General features: G+C 41.1%; 3 protein-coding genes across 12 annotated transcripts in view; all 3 read right to left on the bottom strand.

The window, feature by feature from the left end:
• The window catches only part of nsun5 (NOP2/Sun RNA methyltransferase 5), a 30,316-nt gene extending 28,020 nt beyond the window's left edge, over nt 1–2,296 (bottom strand). For all 6 annotated transcript variants that reach the window (XM_058085099.1, XM_058085100.1, XM_058085098.1 and 3 more), the window contains exons 1-2: nt 1,120–2,296; nt 66–270 (exon numbers count right to left, since the gene is read on the bottom strand). In XM_058085099.1, coding sequence (XP_057941082.1) covers nt 66–270; nt 1,120–2,044 — 1,130 coding nt within the window. In that variant the 5' untranslated portion in view covers nt 2,045–2,296. The remainder of the gene's footprint in view (nt 1–65; nt 271–1,119) is intronic.
• Nucleotides 2,297–2,779: 483 nt separating this feature from the next.
• Nucleotides 2,780–11,096, bottom strand: mybl2a (v-myb avian myeloblastosis viral oncogene homolog-like 2a). Of its 5 annotated transcripts, none has more exons than XM_058084376.1 (12): nt 10,964–11,096; nt 9,883–9,973; nt 8,649–8,720; nt 8,379–8,471; nt 8,025–8,245; nt 7,833–7,947; nt 7,693–7,770; nt 7,417–7,622; nt 5,941–6,640; nt 4,216–4,458; nt 3,944–4,144; nt 2,780–3,813 (listed from the first exon to the last, which is right to left on the bottom strand). In XM_058084376.1, the coding sequence occupies exons 2-12, from the start codon at nt 9,970–9,972 to the stop codon at nt 3,217–3,219; spliced, it is 2,616 nt and encodes an 871-aa protein (XP_057940359.1). In that variant the 5' UTR covers nt 9,973; nt 10,964–11,096; the 3' UTR covers nt 2,780–3,216. The 5 variants fall into 5 exon arrangements, with proteins under 5 accessions (XP_057940359.1, XP_057940361.1, XP_057940358.1 ...); XM_058084378.1 differs by having other exon boundaries at nt 2,781–3,813; nt 10,968–10,992; XM_058084375.1 differs by lacking the exon at nt 10,964–11,096 and adding an exon at nt 10,469–10,564 and having other exon boundaries at nt 2,781–3,813.
• A 396-nt stretch (nt 11,097–11,492) lies between these two features.
• On the bottom strand, nt 11,493–20,211 carry sgk2a (serum/glucocorticoid regulated kinase 2a). The gene is made up of 13 exons (XM_058084256.1): nt 20,102–20,211; nt 19,427–19,486; nt 19,290–19,351; nt 19,123–19,180; nt 17,744–17,827; nt 16,041–16,172; nt 15,862–15,974; nt 15,713–15,749; nt 14,634–14,720; nt 14,447–14,542; nt 13,311–13,466; nt 13,150–13,239; nt 11,493–12,604 (listed from the first exon to the last, which is right to left on the bottom strand). Exons 2-13 carry the CDS (start codon nt 19,439–19,441, stop codon nt 12,449–12,451), a joined length of 1,086 nt encoding a protein of 361 aa, XP_057940239.1. The 5' UTR covers nt 19,442–19,486; nt 20,102–20,211; the 3' UTR covers nt 11,493–12,448.
• Nucleotides 20,212–20,725: the final 514 nt, after the last annotated feature.

Here is a 20,725-nt window from a genome sequence, read left to right as displayed (position 1 = left end):
GAACAACACGCAACCCATGGATGGATTACAACAGCACCGCTTAGGCAACATGGATGCGCATATACCTGAAGGCGGGGTTCTTCTGCAGACACGCCGCTACGACTTCCTCGTTCTCCTCGCGGTGGACCGAGCAGGTGGAGTAGACCAGGCGCTTCAGGCGAGGGAAGCTGAGGCCGTGGTTGAGACAACGCAACTGGAAGGATGCCAGCGAAGACAGGCGTGACGCGTCTGCCAAAGGTGAGGAGCCACCATCTTGGAGGCATACCATACCTGAAGAACACAGCAGGTTAGTCGGTTTATTGTGGAAAATATGAGTCTAAACCAGGGGTCTCAAACTCAATTTATTTGGGGGCCACTGGAGCTCGGGTCTGGGTGAGACTGGGCCGCATCAAGTCCCCCCCCCCCAAAAAAACGCATTTATTTAAAAAAAAAAAATTTAAACTTCGCTGTGGTTCCAATTTTCTACAATAAAAGCTCTGATAAAACATTCCACTGTTCTCAAATATCTTAATTTTTATTTTTCTGCACAAAATAAGATGAAAAATAAATAAACAAATCAAGAATAAAGAAAATCAATCAATCAGTAATAAATAAATATAATAATAATAATAAAACGGCAAATAATAAAAACTTAAGAAACCACATATAGTTGGTGGGTAGACAAATTATTTTTTTCAGATTAAAATGAACAAAGCATTATTAGAGCCCTGTAGACATGACAAAACACGACTATAGTCACATTTATACTCTTTATTTACAACATATTGCACAACTGCAGGGTCTTGAGACACATGCTAACTCGCAAACTAGAGAGCTAGCGACCTAAACGGTTGCCTTCAAGTTATTTCCTTTCAACTTAAATAGCAAAAAACTTACCACTTCCACACGGATAGGGAGGATAACTATTAACAGTTAACCTTTAACATGAACATTAATCAAACGTAATAATTTTTTCTGGGTACATGATACCATACTGCATCTATATCAAACTTGCGCGGGCCGCACTAACATTAAAATTTCATATCAAGGCGGGGGCCTCAAACTAGTGTCCTGCGGGCCACATTTGGCCCGCAGGCCGCATGTTTGAAACCCCTGGTCTAAAAAAGTGGTAAGACATACCTGATCCACTGCAGGAGGGATCAAGCAAAATGTACTCCACGTCCTCATACATCTTAGCATGAGGGTCCACCTTCAGGAAGTCCTGGTGGGCCAGATGCTGACAGGTGACCCCCGCTCGGAGAAGTAAGGTGGACATGGTGGCCAGACGCTTGGCGTCCAAGTCGAAGGCAAACAGCTTGCCTCTGTTTTTCATGATGGCGGCCAGGTGGCTGGTCTTGTTCCCGGGTGCGGCGCAGGCATCAATGACATGACTCCCAGGCGGAACGTTGAGGACAAAAGCGGGCAGGCAGCTTGCTTTATCCTGGAGGATAATGTGTCCTGCCTTGTACAGGAAGTGATCATGGAAGTCCGTCTTAGGCGGGAAGACCAGCAGCTCAGACAAATGGAGGTCCTTCACAAATTCTCTAGCTTTCAAGGTGAGATCATCCAGTTTAGACGCCTCCCCCAAGTAGGAGAAACCATCTCTCTTGAGGTAGTCCACAGTATCCTCCACTGTGGTCTTCAGGGTGTTGACACGCACATATCTTGGCAGAAGATCCCCAGCCGGCTCCTTGACACTGCTGGGGAGCAAATCCTCATTCCTGCTGACCTTCTGCTTTACTTTCATGCGGGCCAGCTCCGCCTGAAGCCTGGAGCGATGCTTCATTAGAAGAGTCTTCCAGGAGCCGCCACACTTAAGGCCCTGGCCCATGAGCAGATCGAAGACAAGCACCTTAGCTAGGTCCATCTTCAGCTTGGTGTGCTTCAACAGCTTGGTGGACTCTATGATCTCCTGCAGGATGGGTGAGAACTTCTGGGTCTCGCAAACCAGAGCGTAGAGCTGCTTGATGTTGCGGAATTTACTGTCGTATACTAAAGTTCTGACAGCGCCCTGCTGCGTCTCCACTTTTCCTAGGATCTCAGCTGCTTTGGTGTACAGCGCCATGGTCACGAGCTACTTAGCAATGCTAACTGGCTAATGACTAAACAACAAACACACGTACTCGCTGCCGCTTGTAGACCGACCTGTCACGTTATTGGTCTTCCTGAAAACGTTCTCCAGATTTTAGAGTCCGGGAGTAAACAATACGCGACATAAATTCCAACAGTTTATATTAAAACGCCAACGTGTTTTCTGTTTGGACACGCGTGAAGATGTGTAGCCATGAACCCGGAAGTGAAACCTTTTTTACGAGCTTCAATTGTACAAAACAATAACAATATAAGCAGAATTACAGGAACAAAAGTGCAATTCTACAGAACAATATCAACATAAATAAAAAAAAATGACAAAGAAAGGAATGTACGAGGGATATTGCTTGAAAATAAGAACAAAATAAAAACAGAAAACATGTCACTTAAGCTTGTTCTTTATATGAATTGTTTTAAGAACGTTCTCCAATGTATGAAAGGTTTTCAGTGCTTTTCTGTTTTTGAATATGACTGAATATGAATGAATTGAATATGACTCACCCGGAAGTGTAACTGCCGATCTTTGACGTGATTGGTGTATCCGGCCAGTGTAAAATTGTTCACAATGAATTGTTTTAAATAAAGTTAAATCCAAAGCGCTATTTTAATCATTGGGCATTGCTTTACTAATGTAAGTTATTTGTTCAATACAAATAATAATGAAACGCTTTTTTTTGCCTTTGCCATCAAAATATCATGATTGTACTGAAATTGTACTTTTATATTATGTATATCCAAATGAAGTGCAAGTAAAATAACTTTATTACAAGTACTGTAACATGAAGTCTTTGTTGACACAGTAGAACAGAACAAGTCAATGATGTAGTTACTCCATCATTTCTTAAATAGGAACAATGGACTGTATCTGGGTATTACCACAAAGCTACCAGAGTATGAATTAGATGACAGAAGGCTTTCAAACAAAGCCAATAAGGTTCACGTTATCACTATTAAAGTAACTCCAATGTGATCCAATTTACTGTAGCTGCAATATAAATAGTGAAATTGCAAGCAAATCTCAACAATTACTTTATAAAAGCTGTTTGTTTTTTTACATTGTGGACTGTAATTGTGGTAGTCGGGGTCAACACACTAATATTGGTGGTTGTATGCTGTACTGCTTTGTAGGACATCATCATCATCCCATCACTTGGTCAGTCTCTGTTTGTTGACTCCACTGGGCCTTTTAACAGTCTTTGACTTCAAAGAGTTCTTATATAAAAGTAGTCTCTCTGTGGTGTGAGGCGGCATACGGTTCCGTTTGGCTCGGACAATGCACGCCGCCATCGGGCAGAGCCTATCGAAGCCCCCGGAGGTGGCCGGCACAGCCAAGAGCCTCTTAGCGACGCCTTGCAGTTGCGGGAAGCGAGAGGCAGATTTCCAGAACAGTACACTAGAGGAGCTGTTAGTCCACAGCGGTTCTGACAGGTAAGCGTCCAGTTCTGACATGAAGGTCTTTGATGGGGGCTGGTGTGGGATGTTATCGAGCGACTTGCGCTTGAAGCCGACGTGATTGACAGCGTTGTGGTCTTCTGAGCTGCTGGCAGAGATCTTTGTCGCTCGGTCTATCTTTGTGGTTTGTGTTTCCTGCAGCAGCGCCCTCTCCTGGTGGTCTCCTGCTTCCACAGGTGGGTGAGTTGAAGGTTCTTGGCCCCCCAGAGCAGCTTCCACACTAGAGCGAGCCTCAGATTTTGTTGGAAGTGTTAGGAAACATGTCCGTTCTTCAATCTTATCGCAGAACGTCTGTGCAAATCAATATGAAAGAAACAAAAATAGCACAATTTATAAGAAAAGATGTTGAAATGTCAATCATTGTTTTCCAGATGATGGTGGAACTCCAGACTGAATCGACGCTCAAAAAACATTTGTGTACCTTCAGTTTGCTTTTGGGGTCAAGCACGGTGGCCACAATCAGGTCCTTCTGCTCCATCATGGACTGGAAGTAAGTACAGAGACCAGTACGAAGGGACTTTTTGAAGTGAGTGTAGCTGGTGGTACATCCCTCCAGAGTCTTATCAAGGCTTATTAGAGAAGGTATGATGGATGAGATGGTCACCATGTTTCCAAACAAGGCCTACAAATGAGAAAAGGAAGCCCATGCTGAGAAATGATCTTCTACTAAATAATTATGCAACCGAGACTGACCTGCAGGGCATCTTGAAAGGGTTCCAAGAGACCCAGGATGTCGAGAACTTGCTCCCTCTTGACCATGATCAAAGGTGGGGCGCTGGCCGTGTCACTGGCCTCGCTACGCGCCTGCGCCAGGACAGTCATGACGGCGTTCCAGGTCGACTCCTGCACCATGCGGCGTAAAGACACCATCATGGAGTTCCAGCGACAGTAGTTGGATGGCGGACACAGAGACACGCTGTGCTCCTTTGATAAAACCTTGACAGGGACACAGAGGAACAAAATATAAAAAAAAATAAAAAGGGCCACATATGTACAGAAAATTAAAGGATGCAGTGGGTTGGGTGGTGGGTACCTTTTTTGTTGTTGTCCCCCCCCACAGAAAACACATCCCATTCCACCATAAGTTGGCAATCATTTCTAAATATGTGATTTGTCAAGTGTTGAGATGTCACAATTTGTTCGGCGGTCCTTGAATGCACCATGGTAGTGTGTTGAAACACTAAAGTTTGTTTGGCTCCGAATATATTAGGTTTGACAGTCAATGTGGCCTCAAAACCTGCAGAGAAGTGAACATTAATGTATTATAGAATTTATTATTTTTAGATTTTATAGAATTTATTTATTTGCCATACAATTTATAGTAATTTTTAATTTATAGTAATTTTTTATAGTAAATTTATTTATTAAATTATTATTATTAAATTGTAGTATTTTTTATAGTAATCTTTTTAATTTATAGTATTATTATTGGAGTTACAACAGGCTCATCAGTCATTCATTACTAATAAATGACTGATGAGCGAGTACTACAGTACAGTATATTGAATACATGTATTATTAGATATTGCACTAATTTCCTAATGTGAGTGTGAATATTAGAACTTAAAAATGAGGTCAATGTGATGACAAAAAAATAAAAATAATGTACTAAACTACAGAGATACAAGCGTACTAAACAGGATTTTCCAAGTTCCAAATTGATGATCTTGAGCTGCACGGTGAGGAAGTGGTTGGCATGCAGGCCTCACAGCTAGGAGACCCGAGTTCAATTCCAACCTCGGCCATCTCTGTGTGGAGTTTGCATGTTCTCTCCCGTGCATGTGTGGGTTTTCCCCGGGTACTCCGGTTTCCGCCCACATTCCAAAAACATGCTAGGCTAATTGACTTGTTTTTTCTATATGTGATTAAATGCGATTAATTCTGAGTTAAGTATAGACAATGCGATTAATTGAGATTAAATATTTTAATTGACAGCCCTATTGTAGAATTTAAATAATGGGACAAAAATTGAGACAAAAAGGGTGAAATGTTGACACTAATTAATAAAAGCTTTGTCTTTTAGCGTGCAGACCTCACAGCTAGGAGACCAGGGTTCAATTCCACCCTCGGCCATCTCTGCGTGGAGTTTGCATGTTCTCCTTGTGCATGCGTGGGTTTTTTCTCCGGGTACTCCGGTTTCCTCCCACATTCCAAAAACATGCTAGGTTAATTGGCGACTCCAAATTGTCCATAGGTATGAATGTGAGTGCGAATGGTTGTTTGTCTATATGTGCCCTGTGATTGGCTGGCTGGCGACCAGTCCAGGGTGTACCCCGCCTCTCGTCCGAAGACAGCTGGGATAGGCTCCAGCCCCCCCCCCGCGACCCTCGTGAGGAAAAGTGGTATAAAATGAATGAATACACTAATTTCCCTTTCACACAGGTGACATCCAACCTCTGTTTAAAGTATTTTCCATACCTCACTCCAGTAGTTGCTACTCCGGAAGAAAGCAACTACATTGTGAACATGTGACAGCAGGTTCTCGATCACCCTGGAGTTCTTCAGCGCCTCGCTGATGACTAGCTGCAGAGTTTTGGCTACACAGTTCATCCTGGTGCCGATGTTGACGTCTGAAAACAGCAACTCCGATTCAGACATGTGGTCTGACAGAAAGGCCACCATGTCCTCTGCATCTGGCTCGCCCCTGTTAGACGAGCACATGATCTTGTAGTCGCAGAACAGGCTGTTGGAAGCCAGCGCCTCTTTGGCGTGGTTGACGAGGACGTAGCCGATGTTACACGGGAAGACGCCGTAGCTGAGCAGCACACCTTCCAGTTGCTGGGCCACGCCATTTCTGAGGTCTTTGTGGCGCACGTGACGAAAGGCTACGACGGGCCGGCGGATTTGCCACGAATCGCTGATGAAGTGGAGTTGCACCACCATGACGACCGGCACCTCCACCGGGTTGGAATGTGCACCAGCCCATAGGTCACAGGTCACGTGGATGGCGCCGTCTTTGGATTTGGACAGGCAGGCTTTAAGATCGCGGATGAGCTGAGGTTTGATGGTTCTCTCGACGTCGTCGTAAAGCTGCGAGCCGACGGCACGCTGGGACAGCTTGTTGTATTCGGGACTGATGGCGCTCATGAAGGAGCGGAAACCTGCTCCTTCAACAAAACTGTGTGGAAGGAGAAAAAGTATATTATATTATATAAATTATAAATATATTATATATATTATTATAACATTTACTCCGGGGCTGCATGGCGGTCGTGTAGTTAGCGCGCAGACCTCACAGCTAGGAGACCGGGGTTCAATTCCACCCTCGGCCATCTCTGTGTAGAGTTTGCATGTTCCCCCCGTGCATGCCTGGGGACTCCGGTTTCATTCCAAAAACATGCTAGCTTAATTAGCGACTCCAAATTGTCCATAGGCATGAATGTGAGTGTGAATGGTTGTTTGTCTATATGTGCCTTGTGATTGGCTGGCGACCACAAATAGTGGTACCACTATGGCATACAAGTGGATTAAATACCGACATGTAAATTAGGACTCCATTGCTTCTGTGCATAGGGGACATGACGTTCGATCCAATAAAATTCCATAAGATTAACCTGAGCAGCGGGCTGTACGGCGATCGAGTGGTTAGCACGTAGACCTCACAGCTAGGAGACCCGAGTTCAATCCCATTTTCGGCCATCTCTGTGTGGAGTTTGCATGTTCTCCCCGTGCATGCGTGGGTTTTCTCCGGGTACTCCGGTTTCCTCCCACATTCCAAAAACATGCTAGGTTAATTGGCGACTCCAAATTGTCCATAGGTATGAATGTGAGTGTGAATGGTTGTTTGTCTATATGTGCCCTGTGATTGGCCCTGAGACAGCTGGGATAGGCTCCAGCACCCCCCACGACCCTTGTGAGGATAAGCGGTAGAAAATGAATGAAGGAACAAATAACCTGAGCGGTAGCATGTCCTCAGCAATCATCCTCAATGCTGCATCCACAACCTTTTTCTGGTCCACTGTTTCTGCTGCTGCTGCTGCTGCAGGTTCATTAATGCTACTGGAGGTGGCGCCATTAGGTGGAGGCAACTTCTCATTCGATATTTTCTGCACAGGGGGGGCGGCCTTCTTCCGCATGACTTCGGGCTTCTTGGATTTGACCTGCAGATGAGTGAAAAATTAAGTCATGCAATCAAAAGCACGACTTCACATTCGAACAAAGAATTTTTACCATTTCTGGAGTTAATGCCGACGTGTCTAATACAACATCACACTTGAAGTCCACCTGCCATACATGAGATCTGTAAATCTATAGAATTCTATGATGAGCCAGCCTAAAATAATTATTCATAATATAAATTCATAGCATACCCGTCCTTCCACAAAGTGCTGAATATCAACACAGACGGCGTCATCTTTGAGGAGACCCGACTCGGCTTTGCGTTTCAGAAAAGAGTTCCATCGGTTCTTCACAGCATTGTCTGTCCTGCAAAAAACCAAAGACACATCTAAAAAGTGTTGGACCCCCACCACTTCAAGGAGTTTTGTAAAAAGTCTTCCTACCTTCCAGCAAGAAGCTTGGCAATCTCAGTCCAGCGGTTCCCCAAGACGCAGTGAGCTTTGTAAATGATGAGATCCTCCTCGTGGGTCCAGGAGGCCTTTGTCAAGAGCGGGTTCAAGTGGTTGATCCAACGTTCACGACACTGTTTCCCCAGACGACCCTTCATTTGCTGGGAAATCAAAGCCCAGTTTGTGGTGCCAAACTTGCTCACCAATTCTGTGATCTGATCAGCAAAACAAAACAGAAAAACAGTAAAAAAAAAAGTCAATTAATACCCCCTGCAGTTTGACATACTGGCATGTCACTAAGGTTGTGTTGGACCTTTAAGGTTCTAATGTATCTAGGAAGTTCTTCACCTTTTGGTCTTCCTCTTTGGACCAGCCGCCTTTGACCGGTTCATTATTGTCGCTATTTTTCCAGCGGTTGATACACTGTGCTTCTGTCTTCCCCTGTTAAGCAAAAGGATAAAAAATGTCACTTTTCTGATTTACTTTTGTTTTTTTCTCTCCTCCTGATTGTGTTTTAGTGTGCATTATTGTATCTATTGAAGGTCAGATTAAGCAAAATTAAATTTTCTTTCATACAATTTTCTCGACAGAATGTCGCATAATGTTATTCATTCTTACTGGTAATAAACTGGCGATGGTTTTCCAATTACGTTCTCCAAAATTCTTCACAAGGATTTTCAGGTTATCCTCCTGAAAAGAAGAGAATATTAATCAGTTGACAGAAAGTTTATTCAACTGCTGGCAAGAGGGCCAAATACAGCCCTGAAATGACATCAGACAAGCAAATATGTTCAGTTCTAACGCTGGCAGAGACCAGCATTTTTTCATTCATTCATTTCCTACCGCTTATTCTCACGAGGGTCGCGGGGGTGCTTGAGCCTATCCCAGCTGTCTTCTGGCGAGAGGCGGGGTACACCCTGGACTGGTCGCCAGCCAGCCAATCACAAGGCACATTTATACAAACAACCATTCACACTCACATTCATACCTATGGACAATTTGGAGTCGCCAATTAACCTAGCATCTTTTTGGAATGTGGGAGGAAACCGGAATACCCGGAGAAAACCCACGCATGCACGGGGAGAACATGCAAACTCCACACAGAGATGTGGGTGGAATTGAACCCTGGTCTCCTAGCTGTGAGGTCTGCGCGCTAACCACTAGAGTGCCGTGCAGCTCTTCATATAAATATTCATTCATTCCTTCATTTTTTTACCGCTTATCCTCATGAGGGTCGCTGGAACCTATCCCAGCTGTCTTTGGGCAAGAGGCAGGGTACACCCTGGACTGGTGGCCAGCCAATCACAGGGCACATATAGACAAACAACCATTCACACTCACATTCATACCTATGGACAATTTGGAGTCGCCAATTAACCTAGCATGTTTTTGGAATGTGGGAGGAAACCGGAGTACCCGGAGAAAACCCACGCATGCACGGGGAGAACATGCAAACTCCATACAGAGATAGCCGAGGGTGGGATTGAACTCGGGTCTCCTCGCTGTGAGGTCTGCACGCTAACCACTCGACCACCGTGCAGCCACATTTTTTCACAAGATTCCTTAAAAAAACAATAGAAGGTATTGTTGAAGATCTAAAGAAAAAATTGCACCTTGGAGCTATCCACACGGAATTGTTGTCAGGTCAAAACGGCTAAGCATGACAGTGTGAATAGCTGACAGAAAATATCATTGAATTGACATTTTTTCAATTTTTTTTTAAAGAGTTTTGTCCCAATTTTTGCTATAGTTTTAATTCATTCATTAATTTTCAAGCGTTTTTTTTTAAATAACAGATCCTGACAAACAGCTGAGTGGTTCTGTCATATAGAGGACTAAGCAGGTCACTAACCTCTTCTGGAGTCCATTTAACTTCTGTATCCGCCAAGTCGAAGTCAGTGTCCACACATACTTCAACATCAACATCAACATCTTCAACCATGCTGCAACAAACAATGACAGTGAGAGGACAAGATGAAAACTGTACGTGAACTGTACGTGTCTTGATTTCTGTCACTTTATGCAGTAATTAAAAAAATTAAATGCATATTAAATGCAATACCAATGCAAGTACAAGCTCCATTTACATATTTTTTTACAGAAGCAGAAGCCCTTATAAGCACTCTTAGGCCTTTATCACGGCAAGTCTCACACCCAACGCTAGTATCCATTTATTGAATACAAACCAAATAATAAATAGTCTGTTTTTACTTATAATCCATAATATAATACACTCCCGTTACACACAGCTGGAGACAACGTTGTACCTCTCCACAACAGTGAGCTAACATTAGCTTCCTTTAGAAGGGATGCGATTATAGCTAATATTACACGTAAACCAAACGAATTACCTCAAGTTAAACGAAAACCATTAACCCATAAACATCTCAAGAAAAAAAATCTGACTCAAAAATCTTATTATTTTGAAATGAACTTACATTCCGACTTGGCGCTAGCAAGCAAGCTAGCTAGGCTATGTAAGAACCGTCACACAGAGCGTATTGACTCAGCTTATTCTTATGGCAACAGTAAAGTATAGCGCCACCTGTGGCCACACGTCGCAACTTCAACACGTGTTGTGATATGAATAAACATGCTAAAACATCGATATTTTATTCGTCTCCAGGAGAGAGAGAGAACACATTAATGTTGGCAAAAAGACAATCCGTTAGAGTTTAATATCAATTTCTTGTTGAGTACTGTTAAATTATAACACTTGGCGAGACAACTACACTAACACAAATAGAAGAAGACGTCATGTGTGGAAGCTACGTAACTAACTACGTAACCTGAGTCAAAATTCAGGTCGGAACTGACTTTGCGGCTACTGTTTTGTTCAACTTCGGCAGACATTTTTAGGGTTCCCGCGGTTGCCATGGAAACACATTTCGAGGCTGCATTCAAATAAGCTTACATTTCGTCTAAATACTTACCAACCTTGGGTAACGTGGTGAGGTAAAGATAAGAAGTCAAGGAGACTGAATACAAATTTCGAAACACTGTCGGCGGAAACTACCGCTGGGATATACAGTAAACTTCCGGTCACCAAAGTAAAAATCTGGGGTTTGCTTCCCAAAAGTGCGCATTCGCGGGCTTCATGACGTCATCGTGCTGCGCCGACAAATGTGTCCCCTTCTCCATTGAGAAGTCTGCATTCAAACCAAGCTTCGTACAAAGAAATGAATACTTATTAATGAAACAACACTTACGCTTGATTATCTCAGCTTTGCATAGTAATGTTGACATTTTTAAGGGCTGGACGGAAGCGCGCCAATAGTGTTGGGATATGATGGGCCACGTAGGTTGGTTTGAATGTGGACTTTCGAATTTGGACAGCCTTCGCGCAGCGCGATGACGTCATACAGCCCCAAAAAAGGCGCACTTTTAGAATGCAGAGACAGCCAGAATGGTCTCAAATTGTGTATACAAGCAAAATAAAAGTCAAAATTAATTTATTCAAGGGGAAGAAAATAATGACAATAACAATAACACAATAATAACTCACTGCTTTATAAAGAGCACCATTAATCAACTGACATGAATACATTGTGACAGACCATATATTAACACAAATGCAAAGCTGCCTAATAGATACGTTATTGTGTACATCTCCAATAAGCCAAATGCATAAACATTCTTAATCTAGCCTTTGAAATAATGCATAAAACAACAATTACAAAGTATAATTTACAAACAATACACACTGAAGCAACGGGCCGGTCTACGGTGGGGCGCGGGGGTCAATGCCCCCTCTAATAAATGGGTGGCCGCCTATGTATCAAAATTTTAGAGGTAAAAACTCAGCGAAAAACAGCACAAGACAGCTTTGCTTATCGTTCATCTCCGTGGCCGTGACATCCAATCACTGTGAGTATGCAAATGAGACAAGATGCAGCTTTGGCATATTTGTGTTCATTTGTCCATCAAGTTGGTTTCCTGCTTCATGGGGGGGCGACACAGGAAGAAGGGACCAGACGAGTCAATCTTGACCCGAATGATAAATATACATAAATAAATAAATAAATGCAATTGAAAAAAAATTGGGGTGCGCCATATTTGTGTATGTTTGTCCATTTGTTACCTAGTAAGCACTTCCTGTGGCGCATGAGGGAGCTAAGACCAAGGGACCGTACCATCTTTGACTCTGTAACAGGGAAGGCCAAATTCATATTGACTAACATAAAAATAAATGTACGACAAGCCTGTAAAGGATGAAATAGTGAAATAGTTCCATTCTGATTCATAAAAAATAAAAATCTACCTTCTCTGAACGACTGTTAGAAAACATTCATACATACACTTCCCCCATGCTGCTTTCAACACTACTCATTCTGTCAAAATGGCTGCAGTTGTGACTCAATTTAGTACTAATGGATAAACCATAAGATGAGAGGCTGTCGCCTGAAGAGGCGTCAAACTCAAAGAAAGCTGTCCTCGCTGGCCACGTATGAGAAGCCATTGAAGGCATTGTTGGCGCTTGTGCCGGCGTTGAATTCAGGCGTCCGACTAACAGAGTTAGGAACCATTTCTCTGGTGAACTCGGGGTCAATGTGTTGAGTGTCGGCCGGGCCCCTCTGAAAAAAAAAACAAAGTGGTGGATGAATGAATTAATGAAAAAAATAAAAAATACAAAAATAATATATACATATATATTAAATATAAAAATATTATTATTTATTAAATATAAAAATATTTTATTTTTGTATTTATTTTTTATTTTATACTTATTAATTTTATTTTTATGGATATTTTATGGATATTTTTGTGGATTAACGAATTAATGAAAAAAATACAAATAAAAAAATTTCTCTATATATATAAAATAAATTTATTTAAATATAAAAAATAAATATTATTGATTAAATATAAAAAAATATTTTATTTTTATACTTATTATTTTTTATTATTTTTTATTTTATACTTATTAAATATAATATTTTTTATATATATATATATATATATATATATATATATATATATATATATATATATATATATATATTTTTTTTTTTTTCCATTCATTCATTCATTTTCTATATATATATTCTTATATATATATACACACACACACACACACACACACATACATTCAAATACATGAACACCCAAGAACACTCACCACATTGGGGTTATAAGGAGGAGTGATTCTCTTGTGGTAAATATCGTCCCAGTTGATCATGGAGAAAAAAGTGTGGTTCTTCACTTCTAACTATAAAACACAACAACGACATATAGCATAAGTTGCATTTGAGATGCTAAGGAGGAGTTTAACACACTTACAAAGTCGGCAATAGCTCCGAGACGTCTGTGCTGGTCCTTCTGCAGGAGACCCTCAAGCAGGGAACACACGGCCTCGGACTTCCCCGGAGGGAGCAGCAGCGGCTTCCGGAGGATCCCGTCATACATTTCTCCTACATCACGACTGTAGAAAGGAGGCTAAAATTGGAAGTAGGGATGTTATAAGTCAGGTTTTAAAGGAGCCGCTGCAAAAAGGATAGTAATGGTAATGGTTTAATTTCATTTGAACATGCATCAGATTACAATTGAATGCATCACATAATCAGTTCACAGTTCCACATGTCCAAAAGGAGTAGGAAGAAGCAAAGCTTATTAAATCCTACCCCTCCATCTGGTACTTTTACAATCAGTAACTGTTACATTTGTTCACTTCCTGCTTTCCATAATACAGTTTAGGGTTTTTTTTGGGTTTTTTTAATAATGCACCTCGTACCAAAGTACAAGGTGGCCGAAGATCCCCGGAGGCTGCACGGCGGGCCGAGTGGTTAGCACGCAGACCTCACAGCTAGGAGACCAGGGTTAAATTCCACCCTCGGCCATCTCTGTGTGGAGTTTGCATTTTCTCCCCGTGCATGCGTGGGTTTCCTCCCACATTCCAAAAACATGCTAGGTTAATTGGCGACTCCAAATTGTCCATAGGTATGAATGTGAGTGTGAATGGTTGTTTGTCTATATGTGCCGTGTGATTGGCTGGCAGGCGACCAGTCCAGAGTGTACCCCGCCTCTGCGCCCGAAGACAGCTGGGATAGGCTCCAGCATCCCCGCAACCCTCGTGAGGAAAAAGCGGTAGAAAATGAATGAATGAATGAAAGATCCCCGGACTGGTCGCCAGCCAATCACAGGGCACATGTAGACAAACAACCATTCACACTCACATTCATACCTATGGACAATTTGGAGTCACCAATTAACCTAGCATGTTTTTGGAATGTGGGAGGAAACTGGAGTACCCGGAAAATCATGCAAACTCCACACAGAGATCCCCAACGGAGATTCGAACCCAGGTCCTCCCGATGTCCTGACTGTGTGGCCGACTAAAAGTCAGGGTTCACTACTCCACCCCCATGATGAGAGTCTATGTATAAGTATTTTGTCAATACTTATCAATTGACACTTACCAGACTATAGATCATCTCATATAGAACAGCTCCCAGACACCACCAATCAACTGTCCTGTCATACGGTTCCTTGCGTAGAACCTCAGGTGCCAAGTACTTCATGCGCCAACATGCAAAGTTAGAACAGAAAAAACAGAAATAAACTCAACCAATCATGTGGATGAAGCTCGATGTTCTTTTGACTTACTTCAGGGGTTCCACAGAAGGTAGAGGTGGTTCCTTCTGGTTCAACACCTTCTTTGCATAGTCCGAAGTCTGTCAGCACTACATGGCCCTGCACAGTAGAAGGTTCCATTAAACTTATTGATTCATAATAACATCATACTACGAACAGGAACACTGTAAACCCGAATAAGTTAGCAGAACTCAAAAAAAAGTGAGGCAATCAGTTGCCACATTTTTTTTGAGGTCATAAACTCAAACATATTAATATTTGGAGTTGATATTAGATATACTTTTCGCATTCTCTCTGCCATGCATTCTCCATTCTTTAATTTTCGTTCTCATTTCAACTCTTTCCATATAGGAAGAAGGTGTGCATGTGTAACCTACATAGTACAAATCTATCTGATGCAATGGATTTTTACTTAATTCATTCTTGGTTTGATTTTTCATGTTTAATAGATACTTTTTTTTATAAGTAACTAACAATTCTTCATATTCATATTAATCAAAAAATACAAGTTAAATAAACCGAAAAGACAGCTAATGCAACATTTATAAGTAGAACTTTTAGTAGAATTAGAAAATTTTAAGTTAAATATTCATTCATTCATTCGTTTTCTACCGCTTTACCTCACGAGAGTCGCGGAGGGTGCTGGAGCCTATCCCAGCTGTCTTCGGGTGAGAGGCGGGCCAGCCAATCACAGGGCACATATAGACAAACAACCATTCACACTCACATTCATACCTATGGACAATTTGGAGTCGGCAATTAACCTAGCATGTTTTTGGAATGTGGGAGGAAACCGGAGTACCAAACTCCACACAGAGATGGCCAAGGGTGGAATTGAACCCTGGTCTCCTAGCTGTGACGTCTGCGTGCTAACCACTCGACCGCCGTGCCGCTCCTAGTCATAGTTCAATTTAATCAAAACATATTAGTTCAAAGTACTCAAAATGGAACAACATGTTAAATAAACTTGACATAATTAAGTTATTGTAACTTTTTTAAGAACTTTGAGTATACATAACTTCATTATTTAAGTACTTTGAACATTCAGGTTTACAGTAAAGAGGTGTTATGATGTGTTGAAGAGTATGTACCTGAGAATCTAAGAGGATATTCTCTGGCTTCAGGTCTCTGTAAGAGATAGTGGGGGAGGCCCCATTAAAGCACTGCTTTAATCAATCAATTCCATAAACATAAATTCTGCCTAGCAACAAGTGTATTTGTGTCTAAAAGCGGTCTTAACCTGTAGACAATGTTGAGGGAGTGAAGGTAGCCGATAGCGCTCGCCACCTCTGCGGTGTAGAACCTCGCCCTGGGTTCTGTGAAACATCTCTCACGCTGCAGGTGAAAGAAGAGCTACAGAAAAAGACACGGACATAAAAAAGAGGAAGATATTCGGTTGTATGTGTTTTTTTTCCATACCTCTCCTCCATTGACGTAGTCCAAGACAAAGTAGAGCTTCTCCGCCGTCTGGAAGGAGTAGTGGAGTCGAACCAGAAAAGGGTGTTTGAGGCTTTTTAGCAGCACATTTCTCTCTGCCATGATGTTCTTTTGCTACCGGTGAAGAAAAATGGGGAGTAAACCAAATGTAATGACAAGCAACAAATTATCGGATTGATCTAAATCCATTAATCCACCCATTTTCTATTCCGCTTATCGTCATGAGGGTCACAAGCATGCTGGAGCCTATCCCAGCTGTCTTCAGGTGAGAGGCGGGGTACACCCGGGACTGGTCGCCAGCCAGCCAATCACAGGGCACATATAGACAAACAACCATTCACACTCACATTCAACACCTATGGACAATTTGGAGTCGCTAATTAAGCTAGCATGTTTTTGGAATGTGGGAGGAAACCGGAGTACCCGGAGAAAACCCATGCACGCACGGGAAGAACATGCAAACTCCACACAGAGATGGCCCAAGTGGGGAATCGAACTCCTAGCTGTGTGGCCAGAGCTAACCTACTCGTGCACCGTGCAGCCTTAATCAAAATATTTATCAAAATATCAATATCTCCTCCCCGCTACTCACCTTGCCTTCCCAACTAAAATGGGAGCCAACCACAGCCAATCAATGTCCACTCCAGAGTGTGACTGAACATTTTTCCATCCCCAAAGCATAACTAAATAATAAATTTATGAACTTTTTTAAAATTTTTATAAATAATAATTTTATGAACAGGCAACTTTCATACAGAAATAATAATATTAGAACTTAAAAATTTGGTCAATGTGATTAAAAAAAATAAAAATAATACACTAAACTGCAGAGATACAAGCGTACTAAACAGGATTTTCCAAGTTCCAAATTGATGATCTTGAGCTGCAAGGTGGACGAGTGGTTACCATGCAGGCCTCACAGCTAGGAGACCCGAGTTTAATTCCACCCTCGGTCATCTCTATGTGGAGTTTGCATGTTCTCCCCGTGCATGCGTGGGTTTTCTCCGGGTACTCCGGTTTCCTCCCACATTCCAAAAACTAGCTAGGTTAATTGGCGACTCCAAATTGTCCATAGGTATGAATGTGAGTGTGAATGGTTGTTTGTCTATATGTGCCCTGTGATTGGCTGGCCACCAGTACAGTGTGTACCCCACCTCTCCGCCCGAGACAGCTGGGATAGACTCCAGCACCCCCGCGACCCTCGTGAGGATAAGCAGTAGAAAATGAATGAATGATGATCTTGAAGCAGCCTAGTTTCTAATTTACAGAATTGAATGATTGATGATTGAATCCTTTGCCAAAAGCAGAAGCAATCATTTGTGAAATGACAATGTGCATGTTAATTTTTTTTAAGTGTCCTTTGTACGCAGAAGCATTTTATCGAAGAGTCACATAAGGTCACATCTTTATTTTAAATTATTTATTATTATGAATTTTATTTATTTATTTTTAATTTAAATATATTTTATAAAAATTAAATGTAAATTATTTTATTTTATATAAAATTTGATTATTAAATTTATTTTATTTTAAATATATTAAACAATATTTTTTATATATAAAAACAATATATTAAATAATAATCATATAACATCAACAAGCACATTTTGTCTTATAACAATAAGAGTGTGTCCTGTTTACAAGTGGGGATACAGTACACACTGTTTACAGTAGAGGGCGCTCACCTCCTTTTTCTTCAAGATGACTTTCTTCTGCAGCACCTTGATGGCATAAAACTGGTTGGTGGTTTTGAGCTTGGCCAGCAGCACCTGCAAATTTATAATTTCATGCTATTATATTTCCTCTATTGACTCAACAAGATGCCAGACATCTTAATGAGACATAGTATCATATGAATCATACTATGATTTGCATATTTTACGTCAATTCACATAGAATATAAAAACAACCTTACAGACTATGACTGTATTCAGTTTGTACAGCGTTCCGGTAACATTTGATGTTGTGTTATTTTTCCACAGATGACCGTATTGACCTTAAGTAACAGCACAGTTAATGATTCGTGAAGTCCACAATGTCAACCAACTGCTTTAGTTACGTCACATTTAAGCACATTAACACAACGCCTGATAACTTTATCTATGATCACAGGAAAAGTCACTGCTACTAATGAAAAAAGTCAACTTCAATGATGCAAACAAGTACAGTCGATATCTCATTTACTCTCCTGGACTACCAGGAGTTATTAAAAATATATGTTGTTGTACTTTACAACGTTTGATAACATATCAACTTATCAACAAGGACAGATCGCCTGTCAAAGCTAGTGGTTTTAACTATGGTGCATTCAAGGACCACTCTCGAAACTAGGCTATTTTTGTCTCTGTACATATATATGTTATTGCAGGGGTCACCAACACCCGGGGCAGCGGCCCGGTACTGGCCCATTGGCACTTCAAAAACACGTAAAATAATAAAGTAATAAAGTAATAAAATAATAACATACAATAACTATAATATTATAATACAACTATAATAAAATAATAATACTATAATACTATACTATAATAATACTATAGACTATAACAACAACAATACAATAAAAATGATACTATACTATAATAAAATCATAAAATCATAAAATAATATAATTAAATAATTAAGCAATGCAAATAATATATTTTAATAATTAAATAATAAAATTTATATAAAATAAAATAAATTATTTATGAATAAAATTAATGTAAAATAATAAAACGAAATAGCTACATTGAGTTTTATGTAAATGCATATGAATTTTGAAAAACTATATAGTTAAAAATCACTACATATTAATGGTGTTTGACGGTGTACGTGTGCTAGCCTTATCCCCCGCCGCACAAATTGACAACTACGCTATATTTTTAGCGTTAATCTCGTGTTAATTAAAAATTGCAAAATAAAATACACAATAAAAAAAAATCCGGGGTTAAAATTGTGAAAAGTCATACAATAAAATGTATTTGAAAAAAACAACAACTTTGGACTTCCTAACTATGTCAGTGAATGTCCACTTTTAAAAAATTCCAATTTCATAATAAGAAGTGATAAGTGATTGCTGCACCTTTCCAAAGGTCCCTTTGCCAATGACAGCCAAGAAGTCAAAGTCAGTGGGTTTGGCACTGCAACAACAAGACAGACTCATCTATTATGCTTGTATTTATAATATTCCTATATATCCTTTAATATTAGACAATACGGCCACTGGGGGCAGAGTTGTGTAGTACTTACTGTGGGTTCGCTGAAGGTCCCAAATTGACGTCATCATGAGGAGAGGAGGATGGCGACCGGAGCTGTTGCATGGAAGACAACAGTACTGTCCTACTATAATAATCTAATAATAATAACTTTATTGCATAAACACTTACATTACAGTGGGCCATTATCCATTCGACTCTCAGTAGAAAGGCAGCATCCGTTTGTAAAACCTAACACAGGACAGGAGACGTGTTTTCATATGTTAAATATACCGCATATCTCCAAATCTTGCATTGTTTGTGTTTGCATTGCTGAGCACAGTGTGTGGAGCAGGTCCTTCAGGTTTGGAAGGAGGGCCAAGATGCTGGACCAGCAGAAAGACGCTGAAGGACAATATAATGATACAGAGAGTGTGCGTGTGTGTTGACATTGTCCACATTGCCTCATTTTCTCAGCTGTCACAACATGCAGGATGCTCGGTGCTTGACGTACGTATACGGCTAGTTTTAACATGGAAGATTATTTAAAAAAAACATTTTGATGAAGTGAATATAAATATATCCATACATTTTTATGCCAATCACAGTGCACATGTAGACAAACAACCATTCACACTCACATTCATACCTATGGACAATTTTAGAGTCGCCAATTAACCGAACATGCCTGTTTTTGGAATGTGGAAAGAAACCGGCCAAGCAGAGAATCGAACCTGTACACTGCAGCAAGTTTAAACATGTCCTGTATGTGTGTACAGTATAATAATAATAATTTAAATCCCTATTTAATATTTCCATAGCAACATAAAACAAATGACCATACATTACCATGAAGTGTGAACTCACCTGCGTGTGCTGGAAGACAGTCGTTAAAATGTGTGGCGAAGCAGCAGCAGCAGACTGATCTCAGACCAGTCGGGACATGAAGAGAGTCAATGATTGATGGAAGGTTGTTAAACATTGGGGCGGAGCAACACAACTGTATGTGTGTGTGTGTTGAAGGCTGTCCCAGCGCTCGGTTTTGAACGGAGACGATCAACATGTGATTGAAGTGTCGACTTTCAGCTTTAATTTAAGAAGTTTTACAGAAATATGCAGATTATAATGCTAGGAGTCCACTGGGCCGGCGCCAGTTGGTGCCAGTTTGCGCCAATGCAATTTGCTGTGGTGCCTAGTGTCAGTAAGGTGACTAGTGGCGTGCAGTGACTCAAACTGCCTCCCAACTGGTTCGTGGTGGCCCGTAACGGCGGCAAAAATTGAGTTTGGCGGGAAGAAAATTTAAAAATGTTTAAAATCTTCATCGCGCCAGATGGAATGTAATGGCGTGAGCCAAGTTGCCCCAATGATGCTAGGAACGGCGCCAGTTGGTGCCACTTCGCGCCACTTAGCGCCACTTCGTGCCACTTCGTGCCAATGCACTTTGCTGTGGTGCCAAGTGTCACCAATAAGTTGACTAGTGGCTCAATCTGC

Source organism: Doryrhamphus excisus, chromosome 10, assembly GCF_030265055.1.
Source record: "Doryrhamphus excisus isolate RoL2022-K1 chromosome 10, RoL_Dexc_1.0, whole genome shotgun sequence".
Taxonomy (NCBI): domain Eukaryota; kingdom Metazoa; phylum Chordata; class Actinopteri; order Syngnathiformes; family Syngnathidae; genus Doryrhamphus; species Doryrhamphus excisus.
The sequence above is the reverse complement of the archived record's forward strand: the minus strand, read 5'-3'. Positions and strand labels throughout refer to the sequence as shown.